The 21,627-nt window shown below is 41.2% G+C and overlaps 1 protein-coding gene across 1 annotated transcript in view; it reads right to left on the bottom strand.

The window, feature by feature from the left end:
* ugl (ureidoglycolate lyase) overlaps nucleotides 1-21,627 on the bottom strand; it is a 33,465-nt gene that overhangs the window by 8,134 nt on the left and 3,704 nt on the right. Inside the window, exons 3-10 of the mRNA XM_074674527.1 lie at nucleotides 18,309-18,437; nucleotides 18,014-18,232; nucleotides 17,666-17,756; nucleotides 12,888-12,964; nucleotides 11,293-11,403; nucleotides 11,152-11,211; nucleotides 7,700-7,856; nucleotides 7,363-7,561 (exon numbers count right to left, since the gene is read on the bottom strand). Of these exons, the coding sequence (XP_074530628.1) occupies nucleotides 7,363-7,561; nucleotides 7,700-7,856; nucleotides 11,152-11,211; nucleotides 11,293-11,403; nucleotides 12,888-12,964; nucleotides 17,666-17,756; nucleotides 18,014-18,232; nucleotides 18,309-18,437 (1,043 nt within the window). The remainder of the gene's footprint in view (nucleotides 1-7,362; nucleotides 7,562-7,699; nucleotides 7,857-11,151; nucleotides 11,212-11,292; nucleotides 11,404-12,887; nucleotides 12,965-17,665; nucleotides 17,757-18,013; nucleotides 18,233-18,308; nucleotides 18,438-21,627) is intronic.

Below are 21,627 nucleotides of genomic sequence, written 5' to 3'. Positions count from 1 at the left end.
GCTGTTATTAAGCCTCTACACTTGATTCAGGCTCTTTGGTCAACTACAGACCGATATCTAACCTCTCTTTCGTTTCTAAGATCTTGGAGAAAGTTGTTGCGAGTCAGCTCTGTGATTTTCTTCATAGCAACAGTCTCTTTGAGGTCTTTCAGTCTGGGTTCAGAGCCCACCACAGCACTGAGACTGCGCTGCTGAAAGTAACCAACGATCTACTTTTGGCTTCGGACAGTGGTCTTCTTTCTGTGCTTGTCTTGCTTGATCTTAGTGCCTCTTTCGACTCTATTGATCATTGCATTCTTCTGCGGAGATTAGAGAGTCTTCTTGGTATCTCAGGAACCGCTTTAGCCTGGCTTCAATCGTATCTTTCAGATCGACATCAGTTTGTTCATGTGAACAACGTCTCTTCTTAGCACACCAGGGTGCAATATGGAGTTCCTCATGGTTCAGTGCTCGGACCGATTCTTTTCATCTTGTATATGCTTCCTCTTGGCACTATATTGAGGAGAGAGCACATCTCTCCAGTGTTGCATTGAAGATGGCGGCAGGGTGGAGACGCAGCTCTGCAGGTGCTGCAGATTCACATTTTTTATCACATCAAGGCTGCTCATCTTCTGGTAAAAGCTACAAAGTCTATAGTCGCTCTCTAAAAATCAGACAAATCAGCAGATTGAAGTTCTGGCTCAAGATCCTGTGTTTTTCACATTACTGCTGCTGCTTATTGTCACACTACCTGCTGCTTATTGTCACACTACCTGCTGCTTATTGTCACACTACCTGCTGCTTATTGTCACACTACCTGCTGCTTATTGTCACACTACCTGTGCGCTCCTGCTTGTTTGGAGCAAAAAATGCAGATCACCTGTGCTGTGGAAGTCAGCGAGATCTCCATATGATCTGACCAGTTGAAAACTGTCAATTTTTTAAAAGTCAACCAAATACACCAGCCATCGGCTTCCATCAGAGCTTATTTGGATATTATACAATATACTCCTGTTTTCTACACTGTGGCTGGGCCGCGATGCGGAAAAAGACCCCTGCGGAGCTGTGGAGAGCTGCCTCGTCGTTTGATCAGATACCTGGGTTCCTGCTGATGATGCTCCTGCTTTCTGGAGATGTTCATCTAAATCCTGGTCCAGGAACATCGAATATCTCCAACACTGAACTCCATCTTAGTGGGTCTCCCGGAGAGATGAGTGACCAACAGCCTGCTTTATCTGGCCTCCCTACCGGACTGAACTTAATCAACGCCGGGTCTGGCTATTGAGTCAAGAATATACCGCAGCTTGATTCTGGCAATATTAAATCTACCAACTGCTTGTCCAAATATACTCAACACCCACCTGTGTGTCAGAAATTGGCTGTGAGAAAGCAGAGGATTTATAAAACTTTCCAAACTGTCAATCATGTGAGAGTACTCTGGGAACCGGCGCACGTTTAAACATCCGAAGCGTTGTTGCAAAGAGTGATCAGCTTTCTTTTCTGAAACATGGTTGCAACCATTGACTCCGGACAGGGTATTTGTGGTGCCTGGATATCAGTGTTTTAGACGAGACAGAAGTGAGGGAAGGGAGGAGGGGTGCTTATCTACTTAAAGGATAACATCAAATGTGAACGTGTTATATTCAAAACTGCAAACACATTAGAGTATGTAGCACTAAAAATAATTCGGTCCCAGCAAATGTCTTTTACCATCATTGGACTATATAGACCCCCATCAGCAGGTGATGCATTTATGATCAACTCACACAAATCATGAAAGAATGTCATCATAACAAAGAGTTAATCCTGGTGGGCGATTTTAATCTAAATTGGGGTGATAAAAAAAAGAGGAAAAAGATAAAAATCATTACTGACAAATATAATTTAGATCAGCTGATTAAAGGTCCCACAAGGACTTCAAAACCTCCAGTACACAGCTGGACCTGATATTTACTAATAAACCAGAGAGAATTACCAAAAGCTACAACTTGATCACAGGCTTGTCTGATCATATTATGACCCTGGTAGACAGGAAGTTGACTAAAAATAGATTCCACTACTCCACACAAATCGGCACTAATGCTTTTTGCTGTAGGCAACCAAAATGTAACGAAAGAAATAAATGGATTAAGATGGAATGATGTGATCACCTCTGAAGACCTTGTGAGTTGTTGCAACAGTTTCATTTGTAAAATTAACTCATTAAAAGAAAAATTTACTGTGGAAGTCCAGAAAAAATCTAAAAGGAAACACAATATACCTTGGCTAAATGAAAATTGAAAGAGACTTTTGAAACAAAGTGATTCAGCTTGAAAAAAAGCCAATAAAACAAAAAGGGACACAGACATGATGATCATCAAAGGCCTGAGGAATAAGGTGGTTAGTGAGCTAAGACTAGCCAAATCTCACTTTTACCTTAAACTAATTGACAATGCTAAAAATAACAATAAGCTATGTTGGCAACAAATCAATCACCATTTAAGGAGGGAATCACCTCATCTAGGAGACCTACAACTCAAAGTTGAGGGGAGTTTTATTAATGACAAATCTTCTATTGCTGCTACTTTTAACCAATATTTTTAGAGTCTGTAAGCAAGTTAGGCAAAAATGTTAAAGAAAAGGAGTTGGACATTGCTCCCGTAACTACTACAGATCAGGTTTTTAATCTGTTTCCGACAGACGCCACAGAGGTGAATAAGATCATGTTGTTTACACATGCAAAAACAGCTGAGTTAGCGGCAAAGAAGCTATCAAATGGCATTGAAAGGATCACAGCATGGCTCGACCAGTCGTGTCTCAGCCTTAATTTAAGCAAAACTAAAGGCATGTTCTTTTCCAAGACCAGTATGCAGCCCATTGTAATAAAAGCTGAGAAGATTGAAGTAGTTAGTGAGTTCAAATATCTTGGCGTGGTTTTAGAACCAAACCTTAATATGAGGAAACATGTTAAGAAAATAATGAAAAACATCAAATACAATTTGGCAAACTTTAGACACATAAGAAGCTGTCTTTCAGTGAATGCAGCCAAAACTTTGTGCATGCTATGATCCTTTCCCATATATCATACTGTATCACATGCTGGGCTCAGACAGGGGAGACCATTATTAAACCACCAGTCTTTGTATAAACAAACCTTAAAAGTTTTGGATAAAAAAATCACTGTAAGATACTGGAGAAACATCATCTTTTGAGAACTTCAGATTGCTTTCCAATTTGTGCATGGTGTATAAGATTGTAAATGGCTTGGCTCCGCCCCCGCTGCTTCAGTTTGTTCATTTCCGCTCATTGGACTCCATCAAATCCACAAGGATATCTTCTTTTAGAGACTGTCATGTGCCGTTCTGTCGTACTGCCTTTGGGCAGTCAGCCTTCTCTGTGAGAGCCACAACTCAGTGGAATGCCCTACCAAATGATATTAAGAACTGTGACTCCCTCAGCAGCTTCAAAACAAAACTGAAAAACCTCCTAGAAGACTCTCAAACCTGTAACCATTGACACTGATCTAAAGGATAGTCTTAACTGTTGTACATTATTGTGTGTGTGTGTGTGTGTGTGTGTGTGTGTGTGTGTGTGTGTGTGTGTGTGTGTGTATGTGTGTGTGTGTGTGTGTGTGTGTGTGTGTGTGTGTGTGTGTGTGTGTGTGTGTGTGTGTGTGTGCATGCTGCATGCATGTGTGTGTGTGTGAGTGTGTGGGTGTAAGCGTGTGAGTTTTTACTACAATGTGATGTTTTAATTGTGACCTGCCAAGGGCCTGCAGATGTAAAGTAGCTTTAAGCTAACTCTGGTACAATGCATCAAATGGTGACATTTATGTTGAGTATTGTACATGGTCCCTTTATAAATAAATTAAATTAAGTTAAACTAAATTGTTAGCGTCTCTACACTGGTAAACTATAAAATCTAGGATAGAGTTTAAAATTCTTCTTCTGACTTACAAAGTGCTAAATGGCATCAGGCCATCCTATCTTAAAGACTTAATCGTTCCGTATTATCCGTCTAGGTCATTGCGTTCTCAACATGCAGGTCTGCTTGCTTGTCAACCTTTAAGAGTAGACTTAAAACTTTCCTTTTTGATAAAGCTTACAGTTAGAGCTGGATCAGGTCTAAACCAGCTCTTAGTCATGCTGCTATGAGTTTAGACTGCCGGGGGGAACTGACACACAGGGCTCCTGTTTCCCTCTTTTTCTGTCAGTCTAACTTCTAGTCTTACTGTCCTGTTATAGTTACTGACCATACACCTCTCTGGGAGGGTCTGAGTTTGTCTTGTAGGTTCCTGGGAATCGGTGAAGAAGACGGCCTGCTGCTGTGCTCCTGTCAGACTCCATCTGCTACGGCTTTGGATTGTTGCCTGGAATGGCCTGCTGGTTTCACCTTAACTGTCGCCACAGCGCCAAACTTCAGACTATGTCTGTATCTGTGTGTGTGCGCGCGTGTGTGTCTCCCTCTACCTCTGCCCCCCAAAACTTCTCTCTCCCACTCTCTCTCCTCTATCTGTCTCTCTAACCCCATCCCAGTCTCCTCAGATGTCTGTCTAACATGAGTCTGGTTCTGTCCGAGGTTTCTGCCCGTTAAAGGGAAGTTTTTCCTTGCCATTGTAACTTGCTAAATGCTGCAAAGTCCTGTACTCATGGTGGATTAAGATAAGATAAGACTCCTTATCTTGTCTTGATGTTGGGTTTCTGTTAATAACATTTTATTATATTTGGAGTATTGTAAAAATCCTCATTTCTCCTTCTTTTATTGATTTTTAATAAACATTATTACTTCTATCACTAGTGATTCATTGTTTCAGTTTGGAGTTGCAACCAAACGTTTGGGGTTATAAATCATTTTGACGTTCATACATCGTGAACACAATAAACACATTCAGGCAGACACATGATGGTAAATGTTAGAAAAGCAACAGTGCTCGCATAATTTCCATCCCTTCCCGTAAACTTTGGGCAGGAGCCGTAGTATTTATACACCTCAGGTGCCGCAAGGCGTTATGGGGCGTTTTCTTCTCCTGTCCTTGAAAAGGATGGTCCGGTGTTTCCTAAGCTAAGGAGATATTAAAGGAAGCAATGACCCTCCTTTCCTTAACTTTTGGAGAATTCGAACAGCACTTATCATGGACAACGCTGAAATGCTTCCAGGTCATTTCTTCAGTTTGGAAGGTTCCTTATCAAAAAAGGACTATTTGGATGTACCCTGTGTCTTTAGATCCCGCTTACTTACATATGGGACCCCCTTAAAACAAGATGCTACATCCCAAGGAGCTATCCTGGATAAATTTAATGGAATTGAATAAACCTGCCCTGGAGCATGTTTAAGTTTATTGATCTGTTGCTATAGTAATTTAGCTTAACCTGCTGTGAGGAACGTAACAAGCCTGACTTACTGGTTAATTGTGAAAATATCTAGCCATCCAGGTTAGCTGGGTACAAGGAATGGGACTCAGGTCAAATGAGTGTTTCTCAAACATGGTTTCCGTCTTCATAGTTGGTTCTTATCTAGTTTGGTGGGTCTTATCAGGATAGAGGAAGAACACCAAGAAAAACATAACCAACAAGTGAGTATTTGCTCCAGACCCTCGAAAGAATCAGTTGTGTTGTGGATGGACCCACTTGAGGAAGCAGGCTACACAATACAAGATAACATGGCTGGTTTTACCGTACATTCAGACCAGAAGCGTCAAATTCACTTGGCGACGCACTGGCCGCTCTCATTGCGCTGCTTGACAGTTGGGAACACACAGAAGCACGCAGGCAGGGGAAGCGCTGTGACCTGCCGAAGGGGCGGGGCTTACAAGCTGCGGTGCAGATGTGTCCCCCTGGGAGGATCAGCTGTGCTCTGGAGGACGACGTTCAGACCCGCTCCTAGACCTCTCTTTTTCCCTCTTTTCTTCTTTCTGTAGGTGTCCCACAGGCTTTTCTACCTCTTCCTACAATCATCAACTACAAACAACATACAAAATCAGGGGTAAACACATTTTTCCTCACAGGTCTGTCAATCACATCACACACATATACAGCAGTCTGCAGGAGAGCGGGATCCACCATGTCTCTTTTTTACATATGAACACACCCTGGCAGTCTCCTATCTAAAACTGTAGGCTAGATTACTTGATATGCATTTCTGTCCATGACCTAACAGAAGCCTATAACCTGACAGGTATTCCCACAATGTTGGATATCTTTTTCCAAGAATCATTCATTTTTTGATGTCCCTGTAGATAAACAGAGACACATCATACAGCTCCGGGAAGCCGGACACAGCAATTATAAGTTTGTTCTCCATTGTTAATCCTCGTTCTCCCTCTCAAAATCTCCCGCCCGGGAATACAGATCGGCCTGTTATTGGCTGATGCCTCGTTCGCGCTGCTGCTCATTTGCATAAAGTTGAGTTTCTCCCTACTTCAGCTCATCGCTCGCGCCGCTCGTAATTGCCGCTGCCTCGAATGCCCCTCAACGCCGGCGATCATAGAAAATGAATGGCAGCTGGACGCCGCCGACGCTCAGACCGCTTCTAGTGTGAATGTACAGTTAGTCCCTGTTCACCCTTTTCACAGCGTAAACCGAGTCCTGATTCTTCCAGAGATTGTCTCTCCAAATTTCCCTGTGCTGTGAAGAATGTTGAGGGTTGTTTATCTATCGTGCTGTCTGCTCATAAAACATTCTCACCCAGTGTGAAAGTATAAACATTAAACTCGTCAGTACTTGTAATCTTTGTAGATTATGACATGTAACAAAAGGATAGGAAGCAGGAAGCAAGCTGACTGTAGGAAGAAGCCATGGTAAACATGTAGCATTATGTTAGGTGGACATCAAACATTGAGATTTGTTGACGGCAGAGAGTTTACTGCAGGTCCAGAAAAACAGAACAATCACAGTATCAAAGAGAGGAGCTGAACAGAGTGTGGTGTCATAATGGACGTATAAGGGATTCAAAATGTAAAAACTTTCTGTTCAGCAACTGTCACGTCCTTCAACATGCTTGTTGACTCAAAAGTCCCTTTGAATCAAAGAATCTGTGAGATTACCGGATAGGAGAATGTAAACTATAGTGATTGGTAAAAAATACAGACGACCAAAACAGTGATATTTGTCATGTGTGGACTGTCTCATTTTTTCAACAACCGCTAAGATTTTTTCATTCCTTATGTGTGCGTTAAGTTATAAATATAGACAAGTTTTAGTCCGAAAGGACGGGACCGTTCCACTGCTCAAACAGCCCCATGTACGCTCAGAACGGGACCTCAAATGTAAAAGACACCAGCACTCATCGCAGGTCTTTGTTTGGCTTCATGTTCGAACAAAAGCTGATGGAGACGCTCCCGTCTTGATGTGCACTACTTTATATTTAAATACTGGATGAGAGCATGCTCAATGAGCAGGTTTTTACCTGGTGACGGTGGCCAGCACTCTTTGGTGGGAAATGCTGAGCGGATCCTGAGGCAGCAGTAAAGCTGCCATTCCTCCAGTGGCCAGCGCTCCCCTCCGATGACACGTCTGAACCAACAGGTCCATGTAGCTCTGCAGGAAACGCTTCTCCATGTTCACATATTTACTGCGGTCAGGCAGCAGGAAGTTCTTTCGCTGACCTGGAGAAGATATAATACATCTTGGTTTTATGAAACCAGCTTTGATGGTAAATCTAACCTTGGAACTCTGGAAGACAGGTGAAAAGGTGCAGAGGAGAACATGAAGAGCAGATAAGAGCCAGGAGGGTTCACTCTTACCAAACTTGTTGACAAATGAAGCTGAATAATCCCAGATGCCACAGTTGAGTCCAGCTGAATGATCTCGCAGCTCGTAAAGAATCTCCTCCATTTCAAACGCTGCAAGAACATTTTCTATCAGCACTGTGGCCTTGATGCTGCCCAGTGGCAGGCCCAGCTAGAGACACACACAAACACACAGATTCAGCCCACACAGATTTGCAGCCATGCTGAGATCTATCTTTTTATTAAAAAGTACTTTAAATTGATTAGACTGGCTGATGCACATACTACATTTGTATAGTAAAATCATTCTCTGGAATATAATAGTTAAACAGCATAGTGACTCATAGTTTTAAAGTAGAAAGTGAAGTTAAAGAAGATAAATGGTGAAAATAATGCACACTCTGGCCACCCCTATGTATGTTACTGCCGTCACTGTTACATCCCATTCTGAAAGTCTGGACACGCCCCTGTACAGAGGTAACATTGGTCAAAGTGGTATGAAAGCTGACAGGCCTTTATGTTTGTTCAAGAAAGGCTGAAGGAAAACTCCTCTGTTGGTATTTAAAGAATGAAGGGAAAGATAGACAAACTGTAACTTCTGTCCCAGAGAGACAGCAGGAAGGTAACTCCTGTAGCAACAGGTTCACCTGTAGGAGCACCAGGAGGATTATCAATCAGCTGGTGCATAATATGTGCCACTGGATTCACAGCACTGATCATCATTACACTCCCCACAGACTGATCAGGATGAAGTTTAAAGTAAATACAAACCACACAGAGTGACGGGGGAATTTGTGCTCGTGCTGACTTTATGTACGAATAGAAACACTGCGAAGCAGGGCAGAAAACGAAAAGATTACTCCACGACTCATGGGATATTTATGATGTGACTTGCATCGTTACAGCATATAAAGGCTGATGGAGCTGGTGCTTCATGGCCTGCACTGGAAAGAGTGTTTGATCTTTTTGGATGGTGTCCTGGTTTTCAACCACTCTTTTTCAGAACACCTAAAGAGCCCAGAGGAGGTGTTGGGCAGGTTTCGCTCAGCTGGTCTCAAGTTGAAAGCCAGGAAACATCAGCTCACAGAGACACAAGTGACTTTTCTCGGACATGTGGTCTCCAACAGTTGTCTCCAACCAGATGCAAAGAAACTTGAAAAAGTTTGTGGGTGACCTACTCCGAGGACAACTACGGAGGGGAGGTCATTTGTTGGACTGTGTTCATAGTATTGCAGATTTGCCAAGAACTTGTCTATCATTGCTGCACCCCCGCATACCCTGACACAAAATGAGCAGTGTTCAAGTGGACTGCAGAATGCGAGGATGCTTCTCAACCACTGAAACATGCTCTCACTCACCCACTGATTGTAGCTCATCCCATCTTCACACAGCCCTTTTTGCTCTACACATATGGTTCAGAGGACAGCATTGGCTCTGTGCTGGCCCAGCGCTAAGATTGCAAAGAGCTTGTTGTTGCCTATTGTAGAGATCCAGGGGGGTTCTCCACAGGTTAATAAAGTTGCACACAGGACTCAAAACAGCTTCTTACCGTCACACTGTACATTTATTGTATGTAGGGAAAGCTCAAACACTGCTCATACTTCGTTTCAGGCTTTAAGGTAAAAGAAAACCTCTCTCACTTTTGTTTTTTTTTATTGCTGCTGTGACTTCTCCTGAATTTCCCCTTAGGGGATTAATAAAGTATTTTCTATTCTATTTGTAGTTATAATAGTTAGTTACAATAATTTAATGTTAAAGAATAATTTAAAAAATCATAAAAAATATTGCCTTATTTTACAATTTAATGGCAATATCATATATTTGTGTGTTAATTATTAAAACTTTATTTATTCAATTATTCTTTTGGGGTTCCGTACATGACTGCATTATCCGCTAACACTTTCCAGACCGTGACATTCTAGGAAGTAGACATGTCAATAAATCAGAAACCCTTTCAAACCAAAATGAGCACACAGCTGAGCATGAGACCCGGTTCATAACAGAGGAGCCAGTACCTCTGGACAGAGAACTGCACCAAATCTATCAGAGTATTAATAGTTGTGTATTTCAGGGTTACTAATAAGACTATTAAATAGTTTGATTATACAACGCATTTTTTTTCTGGTAATCACAATTTATGTTCACTTATGTTTTACTACATACTGAGTTCATGTTTGGTAATAACTTTGGCCTGAAAACAACTTTTTCATCAAATGAGCAAAGTGGATTTAGAATATCATCAGTTAATATTATTTATTTGTGGTCAAACTTGACTACCTGAGGTTGGATAAAGAAAACACATTTAATTACACACCCACAGATGTCACTGGTGTTTTAGAGTAAAGTGTGACCTTGTTTACTGGTGACTCCTGGCCACTAATCACTGATAGTCACCAGTTAGCATGGTTCTATGAACTCCAAAACACCGGTTGCTCTGTAACTGTCAAAACTTGATAGCCGATGATAGAAATCGACTCTTTTGTAAAGATGGTTTGTGTCATCTGACCACAGAACAACCGTACATTTTGATGCTGCTAACAGGTTGAATTGAGTATTTACAGAACGCTAGCTCATCTAAATGAATAAAGCTAAATGCTGCTTCTGTGCTCAAAATGGGTGCCCATCTTTATGATGATGCAGACTGAGAATCTCTATAAAGTTTTTTTTTTTTTAAGTTGAGTCTGAACAAAGAAAACTAAGGGGTTTTTCACCAGTAGTCCCAAAGTGTGTGTCGTCTGATCTAGCTTGTCCAGCCCATTAATCCCCTTCCTTCACAGCTGGAACCACTTTTCTAGAGTACGATGGGGTCTGAAAGGGAACCAAGCTCCTGCTCCAGGAATGATGCATTCAAAGACGTAAGACAACCCTCCTTTACACCACTTATCCATATAAAACCTTATAAAACCAGTCTAAAAGTTCTTTTATTATGTAGAAGAAAGAAATAGAATTCTGGGGAAAAAAAAAAAAAAAAATCTTTTATCACCGATCATCTCTAACACTTTTGACTGATGCATGTGCTTTATTGATGCTTTGTTCTGTGTATGCAGCTCATTATTCCTGCTAATGAAGCATCTTGATCTCCCTTGTCATCCATGGTAGTGTATTTACTATCAGTAGAATATTTTTGTTTCTCTTGTGTTATCAACACATTCTATTGATTATTTAATTGGAGAGGAGTGGTCAGAAGGCCCTGGCTCACTCAGCAGGAACCACTTTTGTCCCAGGTATGACCTGGCTGATACTGGTCAGTTGGCAGCTGTCAAATCCTCTCTTTACAAAAATTCACTGACGTATGATCTGTGTGTTTACTTTTCACTGAGCTTAACATTGTCTGGGGACTGAGTTTGAGTTTGTTTCATTCAAGTATCAATCAGCTTATCTAAAGTAAAAGAATTCAAATTGTAACTCTTGAAGTTGACAGAAATGAGGGAACTTCTGTGTTCATGAACACCAACAAATACACAAACCTTGTCTTGTGTCCACACAAATATCTTGTTCCATAGTCGAGCCTCCATAAAGCTCTCCACCTGGAGGAGAGGAGAGAACAGAGGAGCTGAAGATCAAATTCAGTATAACACCTGTCATCTGTTCCCCTGACTGAGTCTTACTTTGGAGAGGTAGAAAAAGGGCCCACTCTTGTTTTCAAACAGTGTCTTTCCACAGTGAAACATAAGGAGTCCAAAGTCAAAGAGAGGACCAGGAGCTTCTTTTCCCTCCACCTGACAAACAGAACATCACAATGGAGAATGTATAGTTTATATACAGACTTTACTGCTGAGTCTACATCTAAACATGGAAAACCAAATTTACTCTGTAAACTTCTTGTTTTCTATCCATGAGTACTCCCTGATCAGGGGCCTGTACCACAAAGCTGGATTTTCTCGTAGCGAAGTAACTTCAGGTCTAACCCTGGATTTTCGGTCCTACAATGCTGTTTCACTTCTTGCTGGGATAAATCAACATGGCAGCTGAAGCTGAATGGCTATCCTAACAGTGAGCTGAACTCACTGAAAATAGAAACCAAAGGAAGCGCACTGAGGGAGAGCTTCACCCAGGGAAACTAAGTGATCAGAGCGCTGTCTGTTTATATTGTCTGATAATCATTTTTCTATAATCTCATTCATTTACAAATAAAGGAAGCCCGTACTTTTCCGTCAGCATTCCTTCCTGGATTTTTTCGGCAGCAGCAGTGTTGCTTTCTGTCCTGGATGATGAGTTTGAGTTCCCCACATTTCTTGAGAATAACTGTCTGCTTCTCCAGGGTAAAGTAGGCTGCTCTGTGGGGTTTCTTTCATTTCTCCCTCTTTGTGATTGGTCAGACTCAGCAAACTCCACCCTTTTTATTTAAGCATGCACCGACTAAGAGTAAGAGAGTGGGTTCACTTATTGAGTTGATATCCCCAAGCACCGGGTGATTTGTTATTTTGGGTAAATGTGGATATATTGATGCATGCATTTTCTGGTTATTGGATTTTCTGCTCAGAAAAGGATACTAAACAACAAATTGGTTATCATTTGAAATAAAAAAATGTGGTTTTTCACATTTTGCCACCAGAAGTTGCCTTTTCAAATTCCAAGTAAGAGTGCATATAAGAACGGTGCCGTGTTTCTGGCGAGAGCACTGAAACATGACTTCTACCTGTGGTCTCCCTCGCCCAGGCTGAAATGCCTTTGGAACCTTACCCTAACATGTTTTTTAACATGGAAAAACAAGGCTTGGGATCTGCTGAGATCTCTGCATGCATGTCACACCAAAGTGTGTGGAAGAGGTTTTTCAGCAGTAAATAATTTTTAGCTGGAAATGGTTCATGGTGTGTGTGTGTGTGTGTGTGTGTGTGTGTGTGTGTGTGTGTGTGTGTGTGTGTGTGTGTGTGTGTGTGTGTGTGGTGAGGGAATCCACCAATAGCAACTTCAACTGTTTTTTTCAATGCTCGTTATCAATATCTTTATAAATAATACTGAGTAACAAAACATTAATGCATGAGTCAACACACAAATAATCTACCCTGGTCTTGGTGGTGGAAAAGCAGACATACCACAGGAACCATGTGGGTTCTGGATGAAAATCACTTTTTGTGAGAGGTGCTACAGTTTGGATTTCTAACTTCACTTCAAGTTTTCTCTTTATATCAGTCTCTTATGACCACCCCGGCTGCAGGTTGATAAGCTGGCTGTGAATTCACAGGTACATGTGCTGAGGTACCATCATGTTGTGCTCCACCATGTTCCAGGCGCGGGGGCGGAGCATCAGCACTGGAGCTTGAGATATGTGTGGAGTATCTGTGATCACATAGACAAAAGAACAAGGTGTGAGCTCTGCAGTGACAGGGATACAGATGTATCAGTGATTTCAAATATGTAACCAGCTGGTTAGCCCTGAGACGGTAGGTGGAACTATTGATTTCCTGGTTGTTCCAGGGAGGATATATTTACCTGCAGCAGCTCCTCTTTCTCTCTCTTCATACTTCCAGGTTAAGAGCAAGTAAGAGCTGTGCTGCAGGTCACTTTGTGGTAGCTGGGTTAGCATTTATCAACTGAAACATGTTTCCATCCCAGGACCGTTTCATGTGTGTGTGTGTGTGTGTGTGTGTGTGTGTGTGTGTGTGTGTGTGTGTGTGTGTGTGTGTGTTTGTGTGTGTGTGTGTGTGTGTGTGTGGCTGCTAGTGATGGATAGATGAGGCCTCATGAACCATTGCGGCACATCTCTCAAACTGTATTGATACTGTGTTGGTACTGTGTAACTGTGTCGGCTCAATAAGAACACCTGCTGGATCTTAAACATCATTGCAGGAAACACAGTTGAGAGACTCAACTGGCATATTGATTCAATGACCCAGAATACACTAAATTATTTAAATTATTACATTTTACATTGTAAAGTAATCTAAATGGTTTATGGTTTACGAAAATACCTTTCATATGATAGGCGCCGCCCTGTTGGCTATGGCTGCCTTTTGCAGCAGCTCTGTCTTTTTTGTCCGTTTCTTGTAATTTTTTTCATCTCTTTTTCGTCATCTTTGTATCTGGAGTGGATCATCACTTTGTATGGCTCATTTGTTGGTCATGGACACCAAACTGGTTTTGTCTTCAGTGATATTTTTACTACTTTTCTCCTGTGTTTGTCTGGGATTTTACATGTAACCATGGCTGCATTGTTTACATGTGAAATCAGCTGTTAGCAGCCTGTAGCATGTCAATGCTAACTGGTGTAAGGCCTGATGATTTCCCACAAGGTGAGGAGGAGGAGGTGAGGAGGAGGAGGTGAGGAGAAGGAGGTGAGGAGAAGGAGGTGAGGACCACGTGCTGGTTCTCAGGTGTGAGCTAAGAGGTGACAACATAGACCTGTCCTTCCATCCATAGCGCTCAGCTGTCTCCTGGATGCTGTCTGCTCACAGCAGGTGAAACTCTTCCAATGTGGCCTTAGTGTCTGGTGTTCGCTTCGTTAGCCATGTCTGTGAATAGCATGATGCTACTCTACCCTCTGGTATTCCCTCTGTTGCTGGGTTAGCACAGCTAGCTCGTCCATCTTATTGGAGATAAGTTGGATAATAATAAGACAATAAGACGGACAAGCTAACTGTGCTAACCCAGCAACAGAGGGAATACCAGAGGGCAGAGTAGCATCATGCTATTCACAGACATGGCTAACAGAGCTAACACAAGACACCAACACCACATTGGAGGATCTTCACCTGCTGAAGAAGCTCAGTCCTGGACCCTGTGGAGGTGGAGGCTGGCTGACTGGACAATGATGAACAAGCTGTCATCATCTATTTTCTCACTTTTTTTGCACCTTTTTGCAATTTCTATACACTTTCTTACTTTTGTTTTCTTGATTGCTGCTGTGACTTCAATTCGGTTGTACTTGTTACAAAGACAACAAAGTTCTATTCTATTCTATTCTATTCTATATCTTTAAAATATAAAGTCAATAAATAATGTGAACACAAGTTCTAACATGTGACTTAAAGTTAAATGTCGTGAATGATGGTGTTGCTTCTGTACTTATCTTTGAGGCATGAAAAAGATGAAATCAAAAGAAAAACCTTATTTGCCGATATGAGATCAAAATGGTCTCACACTGCGAACCTTACTTTTCTTTCTGGCTCTGTATCACAATAGATTTAAGGAAAGAATTGTGCTTCAAGATATCTGTGATTGTAGTGGCAAAGATGCATCCTGTTGACAGGTGCAATCCGTAAACACAGTTTGGGGCCTCAGTGAGACTGGGGACACACCAGCTGTTTTGGTCACGTGACTTTCTCAAAGCGATACAAGCACTGACATGGGGCTTCACTCTGTGGTCTCTAATTTCTTGGCGCAGCCCAGGGGGCACAAGCCAAAAGAAAAAAGACTGCTTGCTGAATAACGGTAAGACACTCAGATTTGTATGAAGGATTTACCTGTGATTGCCAATATATCTCTGGATTAATCATTCTTCTTAACGTGATCTAAATAGATGGAGTACATTTTTGCAAGGAGGATGAGGAGGAGGAGGAGGTACCGGGAGAGGATATATCACCAAAGGCTCTGCTATTTGGCAAAGACAGACCAGGAATGCAGGTGGATCACAAGCATCATAAATCTATTTGCCCACTTGAGTGTTTAAATTGAACTGTCTCCATTTCACTCCTATTCATGACACAGGAACAGATCACATCTGTCCCGCAAGGTGGTCGACATGGTGACGCGCATCGTGGCCACCATGTGGCTCTTTTGATCACGGAGCTTTCTTTTGCCCCGTCTCCTTACATTGGGGGTCCCTAAACTTTCTCCCGTCTGGGCCAAACAACATTTCCCTTCTCTGATGGGGGGCCTGAGTCAGTTTGTAAAAAAAGGTGTGACAATCGCAGAGGTGTCCAAACATAAATAATTATTGTTTCCCAGAAAGCCACACATATCCAAAAATGAATAACCCTTTCTGGGATCTTGACAGGAAAAAAAAAAAATCAGAAAATAAATACTAACACTATTAATGGAATATATAACACTATTTTTGAAATCAATAATAAATTAATAACCCTTTTCAGGTTTTTCACAGAAGAACAAGACCATGAAATATTAACTTTCTTGTAGACGCCACTGTTTGCTGCTCTGTCTCTCATTAACTTTACTGTGGATTTCTTTCTTTCTTTATTCATTTAAGGGAGGGGTTTCAGATAGGGCACAAACTGCAGAAGGGTGGAACAGAAAGTTACGTTCTATGCGTGTGTAAGTCTCGATCACTTGGCCAGACTGAAAAAAACAAGAATAACTCAGAATATCTGGGCAAACCTGATAAACAGTATCTGTAACTTCATCCCAGGCTGTTTTTGCATCATCAGCCTGTGGAGGTCTGTTCGCAGTATCATATATTCTGGTACTGCGAACTTGAACCTCCCGGACCAATAGATCAGGTTCCTCCTGGGAGTTAGGCCGCCTGGTGCTGCTGCTGTCGTCGTCCATGATAAAATTAAACTGTCACTGCGCTTCGGCTGCAGGGCATTTAAAGGCGAGGAGAGGCGCTCATTTGATTGGTGAATATAGCGCTCGGCTGTGTTAAACCCACTCACGACTTTTCTCCTTCCTCACTGCCATTTGCACGGAGGGAGGCGTGGACGCGCTCCTCTACGATCCTCTGCGATCCTCTGCGCTCCTCTGTGCTCCTCTGCGCTCCTCTGCGCCTTGACTGCGCCTCTCTTGGCACTACAGGAAACTTGCAAAGTGCGCCGGTCACACCCTGTCCGTGCAGCGAAGGCCGGCACAGGGCAGATGCGCCTGCGCTTGCGCCTGGTCTACGAAATTAGAGCCCAATGAGTTTGACACATGCCCCGAGGAGTTTCAGCTTTGAAATTTGAAGTGAAGATCGTTAACGTGTTGAGTGATAACCAGCGGAGTGTCGTGCCGAGGTTGTGAACAGCCAAGGTGACCGAAATGTTTGTAGCACCAAGCATCACTGTGAGTGTTAATCTGGTGTTGTGAAGTGGCTATTATGCTATGTTGTCATTACAGTTTGCCACTGAAGCCTTGTCTTTTGCTTTGTTTTTTTCCTGTTCCTTTTTCTTGTGTTTCGTTCTTTGTGGTTAGGATCTTAAACTTAACGGCACCTTAGTTTATCTTACTTTCTCTGTGGGTTTCGTAGAGTTCTGTTTCATCTAAGTTACATAAGTATTTCTTTTTGGATTTCTGTTTTGGGTTTAGTTTCTTTGGTTTTTCTCTGTTTGCAGAAAGACACTACACAGTAACAGTTTGCAGAAAGACACTGCTCAGTAACAGTTTGCAGAAAGACACTACACAGTAACAGTTTGCAGAAAGACACTGCTCAGTAACAGTTTGCAGAAAGACACTACACAGTAACAGTTTGCAGAAAGACACTGCACAGTAACAGTTTGCAGAAAGACGCTGCTCGGTAACACTTTGCAGAAAGACACTGCACAGTAACAGTTTGCAGAAAGATGCTATAAGATGCTTCTCAGTAACATTTAGGGTTCACTCTGGGTTTAGGAGACCTTGGGTGTCCTGCAGTTTATTTATTCAGGTTTTTTGTTTTGTTTTGTTTTTGTTTCCTGTGATTCAAAGCACATTTTTATTTGACATTTGAGGAAATGTGTTTTTTTTCCAGCTTGACCTGATAAGTCCGTCAGACACCGTTCTGTGTCTCTTGTCCAGGGTGTCACCTTAGGGTTGCTGCAGGTGCCTATCAATTATTTGTAATTTATTATACATTTAAAAAAATAACTATTTTATCATTTGTGAAAAAAAGTTTGTATTTATATTTTTTTAACACAAAAAGGTGCCTTTGTATTCATTTGTGGAACTTGCCTGTGTCTTAAAGGGGAAACCCTCAGTTGAAGGGTCAGGAGCAACAAAAAGGTTATCTGTTGTTAATCTCTGGGTGAGAGTCCTAAGGTGGTGTTGTTAGTTTTAATCCCTGGCACCAGAAGCCCCTCACCAGTCCTTACTCAGTTACATACATAACTATGACCAATGAGTCACACTTACCGCTGAGCTGGTTGTGAACGGCCTTATAAACATTATGAATTCCTCTAATCTGATTGAAAAATGTTGGGCAGTTTCCGTCATCAAAGTCAACCTGTGGGAGAAAAAAAATCATGTGAGAAGAATAACTGCTGTTTATTACACTTTGACTGAAAGGAAATGCTTCGTCCATGTTCTGTTTTCAAAACATGACCGACTACACATCGTTTCCACCGTGCACTGAGAATGTTCCCATGGTGTGCTCAGTAAAAGAACCATATCTTTCTTTGTGTATTAGTTTAAGCAGACTGTTTGTTGATTGTTGTGACTGAGATGAAGATCAGCACACATTTTATTTACATGTTTAGGTACCTGTAATCCTTGTGCAGAGGTCTGGAGGGCTTTAATGAAGCGCTGGGTGTCACATGGAGCCAGATCTCCAACATCTACATATCTTCTTTGGAGCCTCAGGGGGACGGGCATCACCTTCCAGGCTGGGTCCCTCCTGATATGAGAGGTTGTGTCCAGAAAATCTGGTGAGTCACCAGAAATGTCCAAGTGGGCCTTTCTGTGAACTCGTTTCTGCAGAACCTGAGCACAGAGATAGAGAGCTACTGAATCAAGTCTGACATGCTACAAACACACCCAGCTTCACTGTCACTCCTACCTCGTCCACCTCCTTATCGAATGTGGAAAGCAGCTCGTGGAGAAAAAGGAGGGACTCTGTGGGGAAAAGTGTCCTGTACTCCTCTTCTAAACCCAAGGGAGGGGGAGACAGCTCCATGGCAACTGGACACTGTGGGAGAAAACAGCCAACATATAAATGCCACTATCAAAAGCAGGAGGCTTTTAGTTAACATCTGAACCTTTTTAGCTTTTGCTTTCAATTGTAAATTTAGAGTAAGCTGGTAATTATAACTGATAGTGTCCTTAGCCTTCTTGTTCCATTAACAATGCTCCATCACTATCAGGAGAAATTTGCTGTTAATTTATAAAACGCACAAAAGTCTAAAGCAAATGCAGTGCACCAAGCCTGACCAAAAGAGAGGAGTGTTTAGGCAGTTTTTTTTCAGTGGTTTGAAATGTGTTTTTGTTGTGACAGTGTTTTGTCACCATGAGTGAAGAGAGTATGCAGTGGATATTAGACCCTGCTGAACACTGGTATGTTACACTGCAGGGCACACAGGCTGTCTGTGCTCCAGGTATTGATACTGTCTCGGTAGTGATACTTCAATGTTAACTGAATCTTTATTTTCCTTTCCTTTCAACATTGGCCAACATAGCATAGTCCATCAACATGTCTCATTTCTCAATATCAGACATTAACCTTTACCTTTAACTTTTCAGTTATTTGTTGCAAATGTAGTGTGTAGTGTTTTTGGGTTAACATCCTTTCTAAATGTGCAGCATCTTTCTCGTAATCAGTTGTGCCATGTACTAAAGTAGAGACACAGTCATCACATTTGACTCTAGCTCCTCAGAAAGATGTTAAAATATGACTCTTGGGGCAGCTCTCATATATGCTTTTGTGGCAATGTAAGGAAAACTTGAAAATACTGAGAAGTGGCTCTCAAAAACTTCTGTCCACAAAACAAGCTATCCTACCGAATGAAAAAATAAGGAGGAACCCATACTTAACACAAAATAAGAAGTAGATGCATACAACTGGTTAGTTTGACGAACACCCACTCTGTGTCAGTGCGATGCGCAAGGCTTCTCAGTGCACTGAACACCACATTGTAAGTGCTACAGAGGCATTGTTCAACTGTGAGTCTGAACAATGCACTGACTGGTGAACTGTACAAACTTTCTAGGAGGTTAAAATTTTAAAGACCCTCCCTTTTTCTTACCATTAGGCTTAAATTACTGCACTAATTTGTATTTTAAGGGAGAGTCAAAATTTATGGAGAGATGAGCACTACACCTATGAAGGGCCAAAAACTGCCAAAATTAAAAACAAATAAAAGTGAAAATACAACTATATATATATATATATATATATATATATATATATATATATATATATATATATATATATATATTTGTGTGTGTGTGTGTGTGTGTGTGTGTGTGTGTGTGTGTGTGCGTGTGTGTGTGCGTGTGTGTGTGTAAAATCGTTATCTCTAGATAAGATAATTATGAGAATAAATTCCTAATATATTCACTGTCCAAAAAGAAGATTAAAGTTATTAAATGTTGCAGTACACACAGAAATACGTCATTTTAATTTTTTACATAATAATAATGATAATCTCACCATGGCTCATTCTTATTTTTCGTCTTCTTCCTTTTTATAAACTTTTAACATTGTCTTGCGTGCTTTTCCGTGCTAATTAAGGACCCTTTAAAATAGTGTGAAGAAGGACAGCTTGTATTTTTCGTTAGTTGGGAACTGTTTCATGATTTTGGGGTTATGAACATTGAGATTATTGTTTTATTTTGGTTTTTATTCATTTTGGAACGGGGAATACGCACCGGCTGCGCAGGGGTTTCATTTATTGATTAAAAGATTAACACTGAGTCGGGCTCCTGGGTATTTTTCTTTAGGATTATAGAACACACACACACACACACACACACACACACACACACACACACACACACACACACACACACACACACACCTTTGTAAATTGCTTCCTGCCTGTCAATCCGTTTGTGACTGAGTGGATGGTGATTTTACTTTATGTTCATGCTTTAAACTGGAGTTGAACAACAGCAAGCAGCTGCAGCTGTGAGGAAGTCCGCTGTGCGGCTCCTTTAAATGACAAGCGTGATTTTACTTTGACGTCAGTCACGTGACGAGCGGCCAAAGCGGCTTGGCCACTTTGGCCGCTGTTGGCTTTCTCAAGCGTGCTTGCCGTTTTTGCCTCTTTTGGTGTGAACACAGGTTTTGTGTCTTGGGTTGAACTGTTTGCCTATTGGTGGATCCACAAGTGAGTACAGAAATGGACCAGATGTTCTTGCCAGCGGCCAGGAAATCACTACACAGCTCTCATTAGCTGCATTTCCATTACAACTTTCTGTAAAACCAAAGCATTACTTCTGAAATTCTGAAAAAGTACAATTGTGCCTTGCCGGCATTTTCATTATGACTAGAATTTTGCACAACTTAAGTAAAATAAAACCTAACGCCCGTCCGGATGCTGTACTGATGATGAATGAATGATGATGCTGATTTATGAACTTTGGTTTTTTATTCACTGGTCAAACTGTCAGCCGTGATCATGCCAACTCATAACAGGCAGGAACAAAACACACTGTAATAAGTAACCTACATCATTTATCCAATAAATCTGAGGTAACAACTTGTATCAAGTTTTTTTGGATAGATATTGAAAAAAATTAACTGGAATAAAAAGATATAAAGTACTTAGATAAATTGGGGTAAATTCACCTCACATTTATGTTACATGTCTTGTACATGCTAACTTAACACAACTAAATGCATTTCCTCAAGTTCTGTACTTTAGTTTGATTTAGAAAAAAGTGAATCCATCATTTAGTCCACTTTGTCCTGGATTTGAAATCTTTTATGGTCCATTGAAGCTTATTTGTCCCACAGTGGGGAATTTACAGAGTAACAGTAACAAACAAGAAAGGATGAAGTGAAAAACATTACAATAGGTAAATATTGAAAAAATAATTTACTAAAGAAAAAATATGTAAATATCAAGTACAACATCAAACTGGAAAAAAATCTACTGAAAGAGGTGATATTTACAGTTACCATACTTTTTGGTCCTATTATTTTAAAGTGAATGTATTTTTATTTGACCCCCTGTCCAGTGAGTTATGTTTCCAAAAAAGAGATTTTGTACAATAATGTTTATCACCAACTCAAAAAGTTTGATTTAGAGAAAATGATCCTGTTTCCTGGGCTAGATAAAGTCCTTAAAATCCTAAAGTCTGATATGTTTATCTCAGATCTCAGAGCAACATTGGTTTTATTTCACACTTGGTTGAAAATGAGAAAAAAATGTGAA

This window comes from Halichoeres trimaculatus, unplaced genomic scaffold (assembly GCF_033239565.1).
Source record: "Halichoeres trimaculatus isolate MK-OKI-2021-1 unplaced genomic scaffold, fHalTri1.1 fHalTri1_scaffold_7, whole genome shotgun sequence".
NCBI lineage: Eukaryota > Metazoa > Chordata > Actinopteri > Labriformes > Labridae > Halichoeres > Halichoeres trimaculatus.
Note: the sequence above shows the minus strand (reverse complement) of the source record. Positions and strands in the feature narration are given on the sequence as shown.